The sequence below is a fragment of the Peromyscus maniculatus genome, chromosome 3 (genome assembly GCF_049852395.1).
Source record: "Peromyscus maniculatus bairdii isolate BWxNUB_F1_BW_parent chromosome 3, HU_Pman_BW_mat_3.1, whole genome shotgun sequence".
NCBI lineage: Eukaryota > Metazoa > Chordata > Mammalia > Rodentia > Cricetidae > Peromyscus > Peromyscus maniculatus.
Window position 1 is genome coordinate 135995643 of NC_134854.1, and position 19995 is coordinate 136015637.

General features: G+C 50.4%; 1 protein-coding gene and 1 long non-coding RNA gene across 17 annotated transcripts in view; one reads left to right on the top strand and one right to left on the bottom strand.

The window, feature by feature from the left end:
• The window catches only part of Atp2b2 (ATPase plasma membrane Ca2+ transporting 2), a 327223-nt gene that overhangs the window by 27280 nt on the left and 279948 nt on the right, over positions 1 to 19995 (bottom strand). For all 16 annotated transcript variants that reach the window (XM_076567620.1, XM_076567626.1, XM_076567627.1 and 13 more), the window contains 2 exons: positions 7736 to 7977; positions 6797 to 7031 (listed from right to left, as the gene is read on the bottom strand). In XM_076567620.1, coding sequence (XP_076423735.1) covers positions 6797 to 7031; positions 7736 to 7977 — 477 coding nt within the window. The remainder of the gene's footprint in view (positions 1 to 6796; positions 7032 to 7735; positions 7978 to 19995) is intronic.
• On the top strand, positions 2450 to 5848 carry LOC143272468 (uncharacterized). The gene is made up of 3 exons (XR_013050083.1): positions 2450 to 2535; positions 3545 to 3638; positions 5722 to 5848. It is a non-coding gene; the product is annotated as an uncharacterized LOC143272468 (long non-coding RNA).

Consider the following 19995-nt stretch of genomic DNA (forward strand, 5'->3'; position numbering starts at 1 on the left):
AGTTAGGGAACATTCGTGCTTGGTTTGGGCGGGGATAGAAAACTAACATAGACGTTCAGTTCAGAGTCTTATGTGGACAGTTCTTGCCCTTGGTCCATCCCAGCCAGGAACTGCAAGGAAGGAAGCAGGACCCTTCCTGGGTCTGTCCCACCTTACCCTTTAACTCCCGGGTACAGGTTCTGGTTTATATAATTTAGTACACCCTTAGCGCTCAGTGTGTGTGTATATATGTGTGTGTGTAACTGTGTGTTAGTGACTGTATGTATGCATGTATATGATGTCTGTGTATCATGTATGTGTACATGTGATGTATATGTATGTGACATGTATGTATGATGTATGTGTGTATGATGTATGTGTGTATGATGATTGTGTGTGTGGCTGTATGTGTGTGTGTGTGTGATATGTACATGTGATGTATGGGTATGTGACTATATGTATGCATGTGTGTATAAGATGCTTGTATGTATGTGTGTGTATGGTGTGTGTGTGTGTGTGTGTGTGTGTGTGTGTGTGTGTGTGTGTGTGTAGGCAGCACACTTGCCTTCAGCTCCTGAGCTGCTGTTCTAGAAACCTGCACCTTGTCTGGCTTCTGTCCCTAAAGAGGGATTCAAGTTGTGTTTAGAAGGTCCGAGACGGGAGGGGCTTTGCACCATCTGACTCTGACCCCCTGCTCATTGCTGACATCTGCCCCAGACATCCCCAGCAGATGACTGGCCCAGTCTCTGCTTGCATACCCCTGGTGACAGGGGGGCTGCCTCTCTCTGAGGTCTCCTGCTCCACAGTGAAGCCAGTTGACTTAGCTTGTTCTTTCAAAGAACCTTCCTTTTCCTCAGAGTGTCGCTCTATCATACCCGAACTCTCCTACAGAGACGGGGGCTTCAGGGCAGACTGAGACTAAGAGCTCTGGAAAGCACAGTGGAAGGTGGGTGGAGGGTGAGAGAGAGGAGGGTCAATGGAGGGAAAACCTCTGAGAGCTTCCTGGAGGAAGGAGTGTTTGAGCTGGTTCTTTCCTGTCAGGCTCTGGTGTGAGGGAGCTGCAGGCTCAGGCCATGCAGATAGCACACAGCGGTCCTGTCCACATTCTTGACTTCAGGTATTACAGACAGAGAAGCTCCAGGTGTGAGGGGTCTGGGCTGGGCTTTAGGCCATCAGAGGGACTCCAAGGAAGGTGTGGGATGAGGGCTGGTGGCCATGAAGGAAGCTTCTGAGGAAGCTGAGGTGTGTGTGGGGTGGGGTGGGGGTGGGGCTTGCTCCAGTAGGCACCAGTCCTGCACTAGAGACAAGGTGATTTGTGTGTAGTTTAGGACTCATGCTTTGTTTGTTTTGTCTTAGACAGAGTCTCGTCTGGAGCTGTAGACCAGGCTGGCCTTGAACTCACAGAGATCCACTCTGTCTCCTGAGTGCTGGGATTAAGGGCGTGTGCCACCACACCTGGCCCAGGACTCACACTTCTCAGACTACCTCACAGGATGGAGCTGACCAGATTCTAGGCTCTGCCAAGCAAACCAGGCCTGGGAGAAGAACCAGGCTTTCCTCTCACAAATGTAATAGGGGTTTTCACAAGGGCCCGTGGGTAGCATCTGTGGTTAAGTTCAGACCGGAGTGTTCTCTGAGGGCCTATATATTGGAGTCTCGGTCCCCAGGGTGGCACTGTCAGGAGGTACTAGGACCTTTAAGAGATGGGAGTGTGTGGTGTGTCTTGGAAGGGGACTCGGGCACTTCTGTCTTTTGCCTCTCACTCTGACATTAACTGTGGCTTTGCCGTGTGCTCCCACCACGGTCCCCAAAGTAGTGGTGCCCACTGCCCATGAACCTGACATCGTGGGTCCAGCAGAACCTTTCCTCTCTATAAGCTGATTATGCCCATTATTATTTTATCACACCGGTGGAAAGCTATGTTTTTCCTTTTCTTTTCCCACTCTGCCCCTGCTGCCTGGGACACCCTGTTCCCCTCAGCCTTTATATGCGAGCTTTTACTTGCCTCCTGTGCTCAATGCTCTCTACCCATGAAGCGTCTAGATCCCTCCAACCCAGAGGGATCTTTCCTTGAACTGGTCTCAGGGTTTTCTTTGGTCACTCACTCATTCACTCAACAAACAGCAGTGGAAGATTCGGTTGCTCTGGGCTCCGAGGACCGAGGAGATGGTTAGGACTCCAATCTCAGGAGCATGGTTCTGGTTGAAATATGCTTTCCATATAAATAAAACCAGCGTTAACTATTTTAAAAAGTGGCTTCCTCTGCTAAAATTATCCTAGATATTCTCACTGAGGAAAAACAGCCAGGAAATGGGCGCTTCCTGTTGTCATTACATAAAGGCTTTTAAACATCTGCTGTTTCTGGTGACAGCCGGTGTCTGTGACTCCAAGGGCTCTGAACACCCCCGGGGTAGCCCCCAGCGAGTCCTAGACCGATGCTCTACTGACGGCTTCCTCCATGCTCTCGTCTGTCAGCTTTGGGATTGTCTTGAGTACGAACTTCAGTGAATGTTTGATGCTGCTTGGCCTGTGGTGGGCCCGAGGGAGGAAACTGAGGTAGGTGGAGAGTGTTCACCTGCAGCTGAAGAGTGAGCCTGGGGAGGTCTGGGGGACCCGCTGCAGAGCCCCCTCTTCCTGGGTCTCACTACGCTGGAGCCTAGTACAGGGTGCTCACTGTGAGACTCCAGGAACCATAAGCTGGGTGAAGGGAAGGAGGACAGGGACGGGGAGGCTGCATGAGACAGCTGACATGGTGTGGGGGGGATGGGACAGTGGGGAGTCACTTACAAAAGTGGTGACGGGGCTGCCTGTGGGGTGGGAACTGGGGCCTGGGTGTGGTGGGGACTCACTGTGAGGTGGGAACTGGGGCCTGGGTGTGGTGGGGACTCACTGTGAGGTGGGAACTGGAGTCTCTGGGTATGGTGGGAACTCACTGTGAGGTGGGAACTGGAGTCTCTGGGTGTGGTGGGGACTCACTGTGAGGTGGGAACTGGAGTCTCTGGGTGTGGTGGGAACTGGAGTCTGGGTGTGCTGGGGACTCACTGTGAGGTGAGAACTGGAGTCTGGGTGTGGTGGGGACTCACTGTGAGGTGGGAACTGGAGTCTCTGGGTGTGGTGGGGACTCACTGTGAGGTGGGAACTGGAGTCTCTGGGTATGGTGGGAACTCACTGTGAGGTGGGAACTGAAGTCTCTGGGTGTGGTGGGGACTGGAGTCTGGGTGTGGCGGGGACTCACTATGAGGTGGGAACTGGAGTCTCTGGGTGTGGTGGGGACTCACTGTGAGGTGGGAACTGGGGTCTCTGGGTGTGGAGGGGACTCATTGTGAGGTGGGGACTGGGGTCTCTGGGTGTGGAGGGGACTCACTGTGAGGTGGGAACTGGGGCCTGGGTGTGGTGGGAACTGGGGCCTGGGTGTGGTGGGGACTCACCATGAGGTGCAACTGGGGGCCTTGTCAGAATGAGGCTCTAGGTTCCAGTCTCAGCAGGAGAAAGAAGACCCCAGCCCACCCCACAGCTCTGCTGGTTTAACCTTGAGATTCATACAGTCCACCCTTCTCATTCCCAGACAGGGAAACTGAAGCCCAGGAGGAGATGTTTCACCTAGGCACCTGTGAGGTTTTATATCGACTACCATTGACGGCATCTGCAATCATCTTGAGGTGAACTCTCTGGCCATGCCTGTGAGGGATTTTCCAGATTAGGTTAATGGGAGTGGGGAAATCCACCCTAATGATGGGTGGTATCTGTCCATGGGCTGGGGTCCTAGACTGAATGAGGAGGAGAAAGCAAGCTGAGTGCCAGCATCCATCTCTGTCAGCTTCCTGCCTGCAGATGCCTTGTGGTCGGTGCCTCACACTCCCGCCAGCATGCCTTCCCCTCCAAAAGATGAGCTCAGATAAATGCTTCCTCCTTACGCTGCTCTGGTCAGGTGTTTTGTTTCAGCGATGAGAAAGGAACTGATGAGAATATCAGAGGGGCATGTTAGAGCTGGTGTCCCAACTACGCTGTCCGTCAAGGAAGCTCCAGCTCCCAACCGCAGCTTGCAGTTCTTTAGAAATGAAACTAAATAATAATCATTATTGTGTGTATGCATGGTTTTCAGATGCCACAGTGCATGTGTGGAGGTCAGAGGACAACTCTGTAGAGCTGGCCTCTCTTTCCACTTTCATCAGAATTCTAGAGATTAAACTAGAGTCATCTGGCTTGCGCAGTAAACACTGAGCCACTGAGCCATCTTGCTGGCATCATAGCATGCATTTCTGAATACACATCCCAGTGGGCCGTGGGTGAGATGGGATCCAGGCTGGATGACTGAAAGGCACTGGGCAGGATGTGGAAGGCCTAGTGGATGTAGCTGTGAGGCTTCTAGCAGCTGCCTCTGTTCTAAAGATGACAGATCCCGGAAGGAAAGGGCCTCTGAGTTGACACCCATTCTATAGATCGAAGATAAAGGTCCCAAGGAAGCAGGTGGCTTGTTGGGAGCAAAGCTTGGACTTGGGTCCAGCTGCCCCTTGCCGTTTCTGTTTTTGAAGCAAGAACTCTAGATGACAGTACTGTCATTGAAAAGTACCGGGGCTTAGCCCTGCACCAAGGTCCTGGGCATGGAGCTCTATGGCACCTGGGTCCAGGCTCAGAACACCAGGTCTACTCCGTTCAGCTGCTTACAGCAAGACTGGATCATCCTGATCTCTCAGGGCCCAGTCAGCGTGCATCTATAAACTGATGAGCAGGAAAGGGGCCCTGAATGAGACCAAAGTTCAAACCTCATTGAATAGCATTCAAAATGGAAGAGGACACTTGTGACATTTTTGACCTCACAGAAGTCTAAGTTGGTGGTGTTACTAAGTCACAAGGATGGGTCATACTAAAACCCTTAGCACCTCATGCAGGTTTATTATCAACTCCTGAGTGGATGTTTCCAAAGCTGGTCGGGGAGAGGTCAGTCTGGAGTTGGAGGAGGCTGTACAGAGGGAGTACCTGGGAAGAGGCTGGGCAGGGGCCTGGGCAGGTGGCCTGAGACACACCGTGACAAACCTCTGCTGCCTGTACCCAGTGATTTCTTGGAAGGAGATAATAGATAAACCCATCTCCGGGAGGCCTGAGCCTGCTAACTGCTGGTGACAAGCAGATGTCCTGGGAGGCTGAAAACCATCTTCAGGGACTAGGAGTTGACAGATCCCTGATAGGCAGACAGACAGGAAGAGGGCTACAAATAGATAATACAGAAGCAAACTTTCTGCTTTCTCTCTCTCTCTCTCTCTCTCTCTCTCTCTCTCTCTCTCTCTCTCTCTCTCTCTCTTCTCTCTCTCTCTCTCTGTCTCCTTACCTCTGTGTGTGCATGGGTGTGTGTGTGTGGGATCAGCAAGAACAGAGCTGGAGGGCTGGGATCAAGTCCATTCATTTCCATTCATTCATTCCACAAGCTCCTGCTTTTTCTGAAGGCTAGGCTGTTGCCCATACAGGATCCTGAGAAAATGACTCAGCTGGGGAGGCCATTAGGGCTCCTCATTTTTGGGCCACTGACTTTTATGCTGGTCTTGGTGTTCATATGTGTGTAGTCTGCTCCCTTACACTATCTCATGGGCATGTGTGGGCATGGAGGAAGATACTGTTATACCCAGGCTACTGAAATGGCTCAGAGAGGTTATGTAATTGGTTCAATGCTACACAACTCAGCAATGCTCGCACATGGGGATCCAGGTCTGTCTGATACCTGTGCTCACAATCTGATGCCTCTCATAGCTGCCTAGGTGTCAAAGTCCATGTTTGCGACCTGGGTTCACCTGTTCTTTGGAAGACAGAATTCTACAGCACCAGGCAGGAGCTCAGAAGACAGCTCTCTACCTGTCTCCACTTTGAAAAAGGGACCACTGGGGCTCTGACAGAACAGGGAGTGTCCAGAGGCCCAAAGAGAACACCATAAGGGCAGGACCCGGAATCTGCCATTGTTGGAGGAAGGTAGTCCCTCTGGGTATCAACACCAAATCTCACAGCTGAGGCCTACATGGATCCCCTGCTCTCCTGGCCTCCTGGGTAAGGTAAATGCTTGGCCTGCCCATAGCACTGACTTCTTTCCATGAAGCCTGATCCTCCATGGGTAGACACAGACCACACAGCCCTTCTGTGATCATGACAGGCCTCCTCTCTGGATTCATATTCAGTTAACACAGCATGGAGCTACACTGTACACCCAGCACCCTATGAAGAACACGCCACATATATCATTTTCATCCTCATCACGTGGATGAAGTCACCTGTCCCTTCTGCTGGGAATGTATGCAAGCTGAAGACATATAATGGTTGTATGAGCAGGCTGGCCAGGGCACCCTGTTACTGAGCCACCTCTGGGCAGAGAGAGACTGAGACACTTACAGAACACTATGCTCTGGGTTCTCCTGGGAGGATGTCCTGTGCACCCAGCTGTAATGGAGGCTTGGAATCCAGAACATGACAATAGTTACATCCTATAGGATTAGAGGCTTCTGGAGCTAGGCATGCCCTACATCTGTCCCTAGGGAGACAGGAGGGAAATGCCCTTAGTGGTTGTGGGTGTGGGGGGGTATGAAACGGTTCTCACTCAGAGTAGCACCTGCTTGTGGGCTGGGGAGTGGTCCTTCCCAGGACTTTCTGAGTAGACAGTTGCTAAATATGTCTACACTAGCTACAGAGTGAAATTACTTGAGAGCAGGAAGGCTCCTGGTCCTGTTGAATGGGGACCTGAAGCTCAGAGAGCTGATCAGATAGAGTTCCCAGGTCTCTCACGGGCCTGGCTCTAGCCCTGCCCCCTTCTCCCGAGCTCACCGGCATCAGGGCCTACCTCAGGTCGCACTGGGTCTTCAATGCCCACCACGCAGATGCACGTGAGTTCATTGAGAATGTCATTCTCATTGTCCCAGTCAGGCTCAGGGCTGCTGGGGAAGTCACGGTAGGCCACACAGATGGTACGGAGCCCGTCACAGGCCATGGGTTCGATCACCTTCTTCACCATCTCATCTCTGTCCCGGGGCCGGAAGACACGGGGTTCACCCGCCCCACTAAGGATCTTGCAGCACCTGGGGAAGGGAAGGGAAGGAGATGAATGAAGCCCACCTACCTTAGCCATTGGATACCAACCTGATCCGCTTCCCATAATGCATCAGTACATGCAGTAGGCCTGGGCATCACAGGCAGGGGTGCAGCTAGATGGCCTTTCTACAATATCTGTATCAGGTTCCTGAGCTGTCTGCTGCATGCCATGTTTGGGAGGTTCCAATCGGGGGGTGGGGAGTGGTACCTCAGCTGAGATGGCTTGGGAAGCCCTAAACCTAGGCTAGAGGTTCTCCACCTTGCTAGGGTATCAGGCTCACCCGAGGAGCATCTAATAAAACAGGCCAGCCTTCATGGCTCCAGTGGGAGTTGTCTGGGGGTAAGACAGGAACAATGTTTTGTCTTTCTTTCCTTTCTTTCCTTCCATCCTTCTTGCTTTCTCTTTGAGAGAGGGTCTCAATGTAGACCAGGCTGGCCTTGAACTCAGAGATTCTCCTGCCTGCCCCTGAGTGCTGGGATTAACGTGTGCACCACCGTGTCCAGCTTCTTTCCTTTTATTTTCCCTGAGGTGATTCTAATGTACTACAAGTCAGGGTTGAGAATCTCTGGGATTGACCAATGTACAAACGGGGAAACTGAGGCACAGAGGGAAACTAACTTGCTTAGGTCCAGCCTGCATAGAGATGGTGATGTGTGATCCAGACATTCACAGCTGTGCTGGGAGGCTTACTTTTTGAGCACGATCTCGGAGGCACCCTTGCTGTACATGCGGAAGCTCTCATCAGGCATCTTGATGACAGTGCTCATGGACTTGCGCACGGAGTTGAAGGTGTACACCTTATACAGCTTCTCTTCCGGCATCTGGCTGCGCACTGGCTCGTAGTCCTGCTTCAAGTCCAGCACGAAGCCCAGCAGGCCGCACTCAGTCTTGTTGCCCACCTGCCGGGGCAGGGCACCCTCCTTTTCCGGGGGCTGTGGAGAGAAGTGGTGTGGCTTGTGCAGGGCAGGACCTGCCACAGAGGAATCCTTGCCCTGGCTATCATTTTGACCCTGATGCTGCTGCGTGGCTGAGCCCCCAGGGGTCCAGGGCCACTGGCGGCTAGGATGTGGTCTCTGAGACACTCTAGGTCTCTGAGACACTCTGGGCTAGTCCTGATTCTGGGGCAGGTCATTAAGTAGAATTCTCTTTTTAAAAAATTATGTATGATTCCTGTTCTAATTTGCTTTCTATTGTGATAAAACACTCTGACTAAAAGCCACTTGGGGAGGAAATGGTGTGTTTCAGCTTACATGTCCTGATCATAGTCCATCATTAAGAGAAGTCAGGGCAGGAACTCAAGGCAGGAACCTGGAGGCAGGAACTGAAGCAGAAGCCACGGAGGAACATTGTTTACTGGCTTGCACCTCACGGCTTGCTCAGTCTGCTTTCTTACACAAATCAAGACCATCTGCCCAGGGATGACACCTCCCACAGTGGTCTGGGCTCTGTCACATTAGTCCCTAGTCAAGAACACGCCCCAACATATTGTCTACAGGCCAGTCTGATGGAGGCCTTTTCTCAATTGAGATTCTGCTGCCTAGATGACTCTGGCTGGTGTCAGACAGCGTCATCACTGCTTCAAATTCTTTTCATGTTTGCTTGTTTTGAGACAGGGTCTGTCTCATCTAGCTCGGGCTGAATTTGAACTTGCTACACAGTCAAACACAGTCTAAAACTCCCGATCCTCTTGCCTCTAGCTCCCAGGAGCTGGGATTATAAGCCTGTGCCACCAAGTCTGGCTAGATTTTTCTTTTTCTTTTTCTTTTTTTTGAAAAGTAAAACACATGGTTTAAAGTTGAACCCCTCTATCTATTTCTTCTCGCCTGCCGAACTCACCATTTGACCCAGAACTGGTCTCGATGCTCAATTTGTTTCTAATCATCCCTGGGTGTGTGCTGTGGCATTTTATTTTAAGATGACTGTTGATGAAAACTAATACAGGAGGTCCTTGACACTCTCCTCCCAGCTTCCCCCAGTGTTAGCCTCCCACATCACCATAGCAACAAGAGCACAACAAGGCAGGGATGTGACACAGTCGACGCAACCTCATTCAGACCCCACGTGCATGCATGTGTATTTGGTTCTTTATCAAGGCATGACAGCGATTCCTGGAAGCACCACGATGTCTAAACACGACACTTTATCATGCATCCCTGCTTCACTCTTGGATGGCCACAGTCTGCCCTCTCTCTGCCTCTGGCCACCAGTTTCCACCCCTCTGCTTTCCTCCTTTCTCTTTTTCTTTCAGTGCTGTGCTGGAGATCAAATCCAGAGCCTTGTACATGCTGAGTGCTTGGCCACGTGCTTTAACCACTGAGCTATATCCCCAGCCCATGTCAATCAAGTTAAGCATGGTACATACGCGAAATCATACAGGATGTCATTGGTGGCAACTGGCTTTCTCACTTAGCCTAAGCCCCTTGAGACCAGGTGTCCCATGTCTCATGCCTTTTAGTAGCACGTCCACAGTGTAGGTGGACCATCCTCCTGGTTTTGATTTAGGTTAGAACATACAGAACAGCTATTTCTGTTACATTAAAAAAAAAATTGGCCAAACAGGGCTGGAGAGATGGCTTAACCAGATAAGCATGAAGCCCTGAGTCTGGACTCCCAGGACCCACATGAAAACCTGGGAGTGGCGGTGTGTACTTGTAATCCCAGTGCTGCGGAGGCAGAGATGGCGAGATCTCTGGAGCTCCCTGGCCAGAGAGCCAAGCAAAATTGGTGAGAGACTGTCCCAAAAAATAAGGTGGAGGAGCCAGGCATGGTGGTGCACACCTTTAATCCCAGCACTCAGGAGGCAGAGGCAGGTGAATCTCTGTGAGTTCGAGGCTAGCCTGGGCTATAGAGTGAGATGCTATTTCAATAAAGCAAAACAAAACAAAATATAACAACAACAACAAAACAAAGTAGAAAGGGATTGAGGAGATACCCGATATTGACCTCTGGCTGATACACACCCACACACCTAAACAGGAGCTTTTTCAAGAGGCCTAGCCCAATGTCTGAGTGGGCATGTAGCTCTGTCTTGCTTGTTAATAGTCTGGCCTCGATCAGGAGGCTGAAGCTCTGCTGCCACTCAGCCCCTCCACAGTCCCTTTGTGGAGCTGGTTTGTGTTTCCCATTCCAGGGTGTTTCTTTGAAACTACTCAACAAACGCCTCGCTACAAGTAAGCACAATTGACTCATGCTTTCTCCTGGTTCTTCTCTTTTCTTTCTCTCCACCTGCTGGTCCTCTGGCAGCATCTCTTGTCCTGGAGGCTTAGAAAAACATGGGCTGCTCCTGCAGAATCCCTTTCTCTTTGCTGGTGGGCAAAGTCCTTCTCTTCCTGAAGGACATACTCAAATTTCACCTGCGTGGGTCCATCTCTTTTCTTCTAATTCCCTCCAAGTTCCCAGGGCAATCACGGACCCAGCACACAGTAGGTGCTTACCTACTATTTGCTGATGGCTCAAGGTGAACTAGCCGGCTGGGAAAGATGTAGGACGTTAGGTCAGTACAAGATGCTTGCACATGAGCAGTAGGGGTGGGCTTGGGACAGGTGCACAAGCGGCTGCTGGGAACACAGCTCTGCAAGTGTCCACCCTCCCTCCTGCACCCCGTTCCCCAGACACACACCCACTCATCTCACGGAAAATTACTGTGTAGCTACTTGGGTGGTGGGTCTTCTGGAACAGTAATGGTTGCTGGAGATAACTGTAGGCCTGGAGAGATTTTGAAGAGGAACAAATAGCAACGGTCATGTCTGTGTTTCTTCTACCTCAGAAGTGGCTTTGCCTGGGTCTCAGACCGGTCTTGCAAAAGGGGGCATCTGAATCTCCATCCTTATCCTCCTCGATCTTGCCCAAGAGAGCATCTGTGGCAAGGAGGCGGATTCAAAATGCCAGTTTGGGGGCTGGAGAGATGAGCTCAGCAGTTACAAGCCCTTGCTGTTCAACCATGAGGCCAGAGCTTGGATCCCAGAGTCCATCCTGGATAGCTCACAAATGCCTGTAACACCAGCTCCAAGGGAGCTGACCCCCTCTCTGGCTGCTGCAGGCACCTGCATACATATGTATATCTACACCCACACAGACACATATACATGCCACCCACACAAGCACAGAAATAAAACACAATAAAACTTAATTACAAAAACAGACGTCAGCCTGTACCAGGCTCAGGGCTGGGGTGAGCCCTCCATCATCATCTGGCTTACTTTCCGCTCTTGAAGCCCTGTCTCAGGCCTGGGGACAGATGTCTATACGTGGGGAAATAGACATTGACAGGCAGTGGCCCCAAGACCTACGGATTCCGGGAAGGAAAGAACATTTCTAACACACCCATAGGTTTCCTCTTCTGTGGAATGGAGGGATTAGAGCAGAGGGAAAAACATCAACCCTGTTTCCATATCAGTAGGATGTGGTGAGGGATGGTGGAGGGGGACTGGGTGGCAGGTTCCTCAGTGGGTGATCTAGTGCCTAGGACAGGCATGCGGCTCAGAATATCTCCTGGCTCCCTCAGCCTGGCTAACCTGAGACTCAGCGTCAAGTGCCTTGGAGGGCACCCCACGCAGGTCAAGGTGAAACATTGGCATCTCTCAGATAACTTCCTATAAAAAAATTTTTTTTTGAGAAAATAAATTCTAAGAGCTTTCCTTTGGCTCACCAAATGTAGCTATGTTGTACTTTAAAAACTAATTTTCTCCTGGAGCTTACGCAGGGACGCTTGGCTCAGGTTGGGAGGAAGGGACTGGACCTGCCTAGACTGAGTCTACCAGGTTGATCGCAGTCCTCAGGGGAGGATTTGCCCTGGTGGAGGTGGGAATGGGGGGTGGGCTGGGATTAAGGGGAGGGGGTGGGAGGGGGGAGAATAGGGGAACCCGTGGCTGATATGTAGAACTGAATGGTATTGTAAAATAAAATAAATAAAATAAAAAAAAACAACTAATTTTCTAACTAACTTTCTGGTGGTTTCGGAGTTTTATGCGTTTTCCACAACAGCGTTCCGCCCCTCCGCTAATGAAAGAAAATGACGACACAGAGGCCTTAAATAAAAATACCTAATTACTTATTTGCCCAAGAGAGCTGAGCAGTCATGCCTGCCAAGCACCCGGCATTTTATTACCCTCCGTGAAATATTTTAATTTTCCTCTAAAAGGATTTCAAACAATCCAGTGTTGCAAATGGCAGAGCTGCCTCCTCCGTAATTCAATTTGTTTCTCTGAACTTGCGCTCTGAACTCGCCTACGTGCGTTACTAAGAAGCGGCTGGTTGCTCTTCCCCCTCCGCTCTTGACTTTTTGCATCCCGACAAACAGAGGTTTTGCCCCTGTGCTCCAGCTGCAGAAGGCATCTTCTCGGTGGGGCTCCTGGTCTGTGGCTAGGGCTGGGCCTGCTCAGAGGGAGGGGCCCCAGCTCCCCTCCCCCACCTCCGGGAGAAGGGAAGAAGAAAGCAGCTCTTGCTACACAGTTGCAGAAGCCAGGCCTGGGCTCCGGCAAGTGTCCTGAATCCCTCCCAGAGCTCCCACCCTTACTTGGTTATTACCACCCTGAGCAGCACAGACCCGGTATAGCCACGGGCCTATCGTAGCGGGGCCAATTGATGCCTCTGTCTTTTGGTGCTGAGGGATGATTGCAGTGAAATCAGTACATGACTTGAAGAGCTATAAACAATAAATTCAGTTAGAAAAAAAAAAATGGGATTAAGGGCTCAGTGCGTAAAGGCGCCTGCTGCTAAGCCAAAGACCTGAGTTCAAGTCCTGGAAGCCACGGGTTGAAGGCGAGAGCTGACTCCACAAAGCTGCCCTCTGACCTCCACAAGTGTGCCACGGCATGTGCGGACCTATACTCACACACATCCCACACACCCACACACCCACAAATATAAAAAAACCAAATTCCCAGCGTACATCACCGCACACCCATGATGATGTTGCTATTAAATAACAAAAGCTTCATGAAATAACAAATGTTTGCAAGAACGCCGAGTACCCGGAACACTTGGACGCTGTTAGGAGGAATGTAAGACGATGCAGATACTGCAAAACACGGGAGGCCCCTGAAACACTTAATGGAGAGAAGCTGTGTCACACAATAAAGGGTACTTCCGGGTATCTTCTCAAAACAACAACCAATAGGGACTCAAAGAGACGTTAGTGCATTCACATTCACGGCAATTAAGCTGTGGAAGCACCTGATGGGTGAAGGGAGACACAAACTGTGGTCTACACACACGATGGAATATTACTGAGTCTTAAAGGGGAAAGACATTCTGACATCTGCTGTTACACGATGGAATATTACTGAGTCTTAAAGGGGAAAGACATTCTGACATCTGCTGTTGCACGGGAGAAGCTGAGGACATTATGCTAGGAGAAATAAGCCGAGAGGTATCAACTCATAGAGATGGAGAGCTGAGCGGCCGCTGCCAGGAGCCCAGGGAGGGGCGTGGGAGGTTGGTGCTAATGTAGCCGGAGGTTCAGTTCTACAAGATGACAAGTGTATGGATGGGCTGCAGCCATGGAATGCACATAATCCTACTAACCCATTGTTTAAAGACGGTTGAAAGGGTCAAGATGGCTAAAATGGTCAGACCTCACGGTGCATGTGTTTTATTACAATAAAGGAAAACATCCAAACAAACTCCATGGTAACCACTGCTTTGAGTATTAAATACCTTCTAAGGGTCAAAATGTCTTAGAGACTGACACCATTAGGAGGTGGCAGAGTCTTTAAGAGGAAGGCAGAGTGGGGGGGTCTTAGAGTCCCTCTGGGACTCCAGTCTCGTCCTCTTTGGCTTCCTGGCACCATGGTGACTGGCTTTCTCTGCCGCATGCATCCACCATGATATCTGGTCTCACCATAGCCCCAAAGCCTTTGCGCCACTGATCACAGACTGAAACCAACCAAAATGACCTATCCCTTGTTTGAAGCTGGTTTCTCTTGGACATCTCTTACAGACACAAGGCTGCTGATAAAGTGCGATTTGGTGATTGTCCACAGGACTGGCTTTCTGAGACTAAACACCATCCTCAAGGACAGACAGTGGCAATGAAAGCCCCCCACATGCCTAGATTAGTCACCAGACACGACCATTTCTCTCCGAGTTGACTCTGCTTCCTGCTGAAGCCCTTGCTCACATGCCCCTCAGGCTGCATCCTCATGGCTCCCTGGAGGTGGGGCTGCTGTTCCCATTTTACTACAGCTGTGTGCTCTGAGGCCCCAGGAGGAGAGGTGGCATTACTCAGATGCAGTTGAGCCCGACCGGTCCTTGGATCTGCACTCACAGCAACTGCTGGTGCCTCCTGTCTCCCTCAGGAACACTGTAGAGCCTTCAGAGTTCACAAAGTGACACAGTAGGAGGTCTGCATAACAGGGTCATCTCTGCCTCCAGCACTGGGGACAGCCAACAATGGGCGATCCAGTTGATGGATAAATCTTCTGTCTACGTAGCCTGCTGCCAATAGGACCCCAGATGGAGTGAATTTTGGCAGAATTTGTCCCCCACAATTGTCACCTGAGGGTCTGCCTCCCCAGAGCTTCTCAAGAACTAAGTTTCTTGAAGAGAGCAAGGTGACCAAGTCATCAGTGAGCCACACTAGCGAGCCATGAGAGCTTTCTGAGAGGCTGGGGAGCAGGAGGATGGATGGGTGTCCAGGACACAGGAGTCCCTGTGACGTGGGAAGCAAAATCCTTGGGGGACCTTCCCAAGCTCTCTATGCTGTATATTGACTGCTTATATGGACTGAGATCTTTTGTGTGTATAGCATGTAGTGTTTTGATGGCATATGCTATGTGTGCATGGTGTATGCAGTGGCTGGGAGGGGTGTGCTATATATTACAAGTGGGTAGCATACATGTATTGTGGTATATAGTATGTATATGTTATGGAGTGTGTGTGCGTTGTATGTTGTATGTGGTGGGTGTGTATGTAAGCTGCGTGTGCATATACAGTACATTGTACCATGTGCTCTGTGTGCTGTGATGTGTAGTGTGAATGGCATGAGGGTACAGTATGGTGATATTTTATCTGAGTACCCCAATAAAGCTTATCTGAGGATCAGAGGACAAAGCCAGCCACTACAGTAAAGACAGAAGTCAGGCAATGGTAGCACACGCCTTTAATCCTAGCATTCTGGAAGGCAGAGATCCATCTTGATCTCTGTGAGTTCAAGGCCACACTGGGAACAGAGCCAGGCTTGGGGGTACATGCCTTAAATTCCAACACTAGTTAACCATAGAGGTCTGGAAGTCTGTACAGACAGACAGGAAGTGATGGAGCTGGGCAGAAAGAGGAAGTGATGTAGCTGGGCAGAGAAAAGAAGTAAGAGGGCAGGGACCAAAAGGTATATAGGCGTGAGTATACAGGAAGTATCTCTCTCTGGAGGCTGAGGAGTTGGTAAGGTGAGGTTGGCTGTTGCTTGTCCTAATCCTCTGATATCTCAGTTTTCACCCCAATATCTGGCTCTGGGCTTTTTTTTTTTAAATTAATAAGACCATTTAGCAATTCACCTTACAGTATAGGGTATATGGAGTATATCTTATGTATGCTGTTCTTTGTGATGTGTTATGAGGGGTTGTGTGAAAAGTATGTTATGTGTTGTATGGTATTTGCTATGTGTGCTGTGCTATAAGGTATATATGTGATATGTATTACATGCTGTGGTATCCTATGTTACATGTAATGTGTAGCAACATGTAGTGCGTGTTGGCATGAGAGTGTGTGCTGGTGTGAGAATTCATACTGATGTGAGGTATGTGCTAGTGTGAGGTGTGTCCTGGTGTGAGAGTGTGTGCTGGTGTGAGGGTGTGTCCTGGTGTGAGAGTGTGTGCTGGTGTGAGTCTGTGTTGGTGTGAGGTGTGTCCTGGTATGAGAGTGTGTGCTGGTGTGAGGTTGTGTGCTGGTGTGAGGGTGTGTGCTGGTGTGAGGGTGTGTCCTGGTGTAAGGGTGTGTGCTGGTGTGAGAGTCTGTGTTGGTGTGAGGTGTGTCCTGGTGTGAGGGTGTGTTCTGGTGTGAGGGTGTGTCCTGGTGTGAGGCTGTGTCCTGGTGTGAGAGTGTGTCCTGGTGTGAGGGTGTGTCCTGGTGTGAGGGTGTGTGCTGGTGTGAGGGTGTGTTCTGGTGTGAGGGTGTGTGCTGGTGTGAGGGTGTGTCCTGGTGTAAGGTGTGTCCTGGTGTGAGGGTGTGTCCTGGTGTAAGGTGTGTCCTGGTGTGAGGGTGTGCAGGTGGAGTGTAGGGTACAGGGTGGGATGCTGCTATTAATAGCTCAACCAGAACTAGAATCCCCATCTGGGGTCCCTTACTCTAGACATCTTCACCAGAGATCCTGATTGTAAAAGGTGAAAATCAGGATTGTCACTGAGTTACATGGTGGGTCCGGTCACCTTACCAACCAAGCTGCCCTCTCCTTGTGCCTGCAAAGCCCCTTCTGGGTGTCTCCACATTCCTCGGCTGTCCACTCTTGACCAGGGTCCAGCTACAGGTGCTGTCTGACGAGGAGCCACTGAGACTCACTGCAGCTAGACTGGACCCTGGGTTTGAAGCCAGGACCTGATTCCAAGGCATCTCTACTTCCCACAACCATTTGAGTCTCCCTTGGCCTCCCGTCATCAGCCCGGTTATGAGTCACAGGGATACAATCAGTAGATCCTTTCCTCAGGCTCCCTGGTCAGGAGGCACTGTGGCCACCTTGGGTACAGACTCTCTGGAACCCTGGGGCTTCTAACAAGGCACAACTGGGCTCATCTGTTCAGAAACTACCTTGTCAGGGCCTTGTTCCTTCTGACCCAGGTCTGGCTTCAGGGAGTTCCATTCTCTCTCCATAGTTCGTGTTTTCAGAAACGTCCTCTGTAGGCTCTCCCATGGCTCCAGCTCACACACAGCCATCCTCCATTTAACAGTCAAATCTTAAGTACCAGGCCTGCCTGCTTTTAAGAACCCACGTCTGCGCAGGAGCATCCACTAGGCAAGAATGAACGTGGGCGGAAGAGCACGTCTTCCCAAGAAGGCAGAGAGTCGTTTGACTCTGAGGCAAGCCATTTCCATTGGAACACTTTTCTCTGAGAAGGGCAGGGTGACAAGAAGCCAGAAGACTTGAGATTTAAAGAGCTGGAGACTACAAAGACAAAGGCGTGTGTACAAAGAGCTGGCGGGAGGATGTCTGAGGCAGGAAAGCAATTTGTGAAAAAAAAAAAAAAGATGACTCACACAGCTTTGGAGGTCAAGTCTAGTTCGTAACCATGCACGGTAGGAGTGGAAAGAAAAAAACGCCCCTGTTCTCCGAAGGGATGGTGCTTAGGTTTGAGGCCGGACTGCAGGGCTCTCCCCAGTCTCCCTGTCTGCCACCTCGGCCCTTGTAGGGTGCTCCATCCCAGCTTTGGTGGGTCTCCTGAGGACTGGGGGCTGGGGGCCATCAGGGGCTCATCTGTGGCCTAAACCCTCTCAGTCCCCAAGCTTCATCTCTCATCCCCATGTTTCCAGAATGAGTCGAGTATCTCTAGGTTTGTGGGTCTCCGTGTGGCTACACCTGCCTGGAATGTCACTGTCCCTCTGCCCCCTGAGGGCTCATCTGGAATTCTTTGAGGCCCTCTGCTATGTTGTGGCCAGGAGCCACCCTAAACTTCTGACCCTTGTCTTACTACCTTTTGGAGTTCTGGGACTATATGTGGGAGCCATCACATGTGATTTATACAGGGCTGAGGATTGAATACAGAGCTTTGTGAGTGCTAGGGGAGCATTCTACCAAATGAGCTATACCCCAGCTCTGTTTGTTTGGTTTCTAAAGAATAAAAGGTACAAGCAAGTCAAGAGGTATCTGCCAAGGGTGGTTTGGGAAGAGTCCGGCTCAGTAATATGGAGGCAGGAATTGAGCGCTGGTGCTGCCATGGTCTGGGTCCGGAGTCAATGTCTACCTCTTGTTGCCATAGAAAGAGGTATGGGGATGTTCCTAAGACTCCTACCAACTCATTCTCATTCACTTACAGTCATCTATCTACCTACAGTTATCTATCCACTCACCCATGTTCATCCATCCATCCATTCATTTACATTCACACATCCTCATCCATATATCCATTCATGCATCCATATACTCACCCACCGGCATCCGTATAGCAATCCATGCTTATCCATACATTTACCCACATACATACATCTACCTACCTAACCACTCACATCCATTCAACCACCCATGTACTTAGAGTGACCCATATCTATCCATCCATCCATCCATCCATCCATCCATCCATCCATCCATCCATCCATCCATCCATCCATCCATCCATTCATCCATCCATCCACCTACCTGTCTATCCGTCTACCTATCTATCTATCTATCTATCTATCTATCTATCTATCTATCTATCTATCTATCTACCTATCTACATCCATCCATCTATCCAACAGTTCATCCATCCACCCACCATATCCATCCATTCATCCCCCACTCATCCATCCAAATCCATGCATCCCTTATCTGTCCACTCACAACCTTCCATCCATCCACATACCCAGAGCACCACTCTCTCTCCCTCTTTCCCTTCCTTCCTCTCCTTCATCCCATGGATAATATATCTACTAACCTATAAAATCACCTATCCCACCTCCATCCAGCATCTCTCAGAAGTCTATTCCAGTGGACCAGAGGTGACTTAATTGCTGTGCACTGTCAAAGAACATGCAGGCTTCAGGAGACACTAAGAACACAAGAACAGTTTCTCACATGGAGGTTGAACAGCATGTAGGAGTCATGCCCTGTCCAGAGCCCTGGGTCCCTGGCCAAGCTCTTGTCCCAGCCCCAGTGGAAAGACACTGTATCTTTGCTGCCATTTCCTCTTGCATGTTTCAGGCTGTCCTTCAGTTTGGAGCTCCAAACTTGGCTTGCAGGGTAGATGGAAATACTGGCTAGCTTTACTTGACATGCACAGATAGTCATTTGGGAAGAGAAACTTGTCTTTGTTTTTTAAGAGACAGTGTTTCTCTGTATAGCCCTGGCTGTCCTGGAACTCTCTCTGTAGACCAGGCTAGCCTTGGACTCAGAGAGATCCACCTGCCTCTGCCTCATGAGGGCTGGATTTAAAGGCATGTGCCACCACATCTGGCTTGGGAAAAGGGACTCTCAATTGAAAAAATGCTTCCATAAGGTTGGCCTATAGGCATATACGTAGTGCATTTTCTAAATGATTGATGCGAGAAGGCCCAGTGTATGGTGGGTGGAGCCACCATTGGGACTGGTGGTTCTCGGTGCTAAAAGAAAGCAAGATGAGCAGTCATGAGTGAGTAATCCAGTAAGCAGCACCCTCCACAGCCTCTGCATCAGCTCCTGCCTCTAGGTTCCTGGCCTGAGTTCCCTCAGTGATGGACTGTTACCTGGAAGTATAAGACAAAATAAATCCTTTCTTTTCCAGGTTGCCTCTGGTCATGGTGTATCATTATAGCAACAGAAACCAACAAAGACAATGGACTTCTGCCCCAGTTTCTTCTCAGGCTTTACCTGGACCAGGAAAGGAACTCCCAAGATCCCCTTAGCCCTATGTGGCTGGATGGGCCTGGGTGTGAAGCTGACCCTCTGGACTCCAGGCCTTTCCCAAGCCCAGTACAGGGGGATGTGGTGGTGGTTGGTTCTGAAAATCAGAACCTGATCTGGGCCTTCTGATGGAGTAGGTATCTTTAGGGCTCTGGTTGCCTGGCTTTGCCCCTGGCTGCCTGTCAGGCTTTGGAAAAGACCCCCTTCCTACCCAGAACAGTGCCCCATTCTCTGATGATTTTCCAGCTTCTGTTTGGCTACTGATAGAGTTCTCTCAGCGGGGCGGTTCACTGATGAGTGAAAACAGCAGTTCTATCCCATGCCAACCACACACCAGGCCTTGAGGTGGCACCTGCCACTCACAATCTCACTTCATCCGACCACAATCCAATCTTTTCCCCTGAGAAACAGAATACAGAGGTCGAGTGACTTCTTGCATTCACACAGC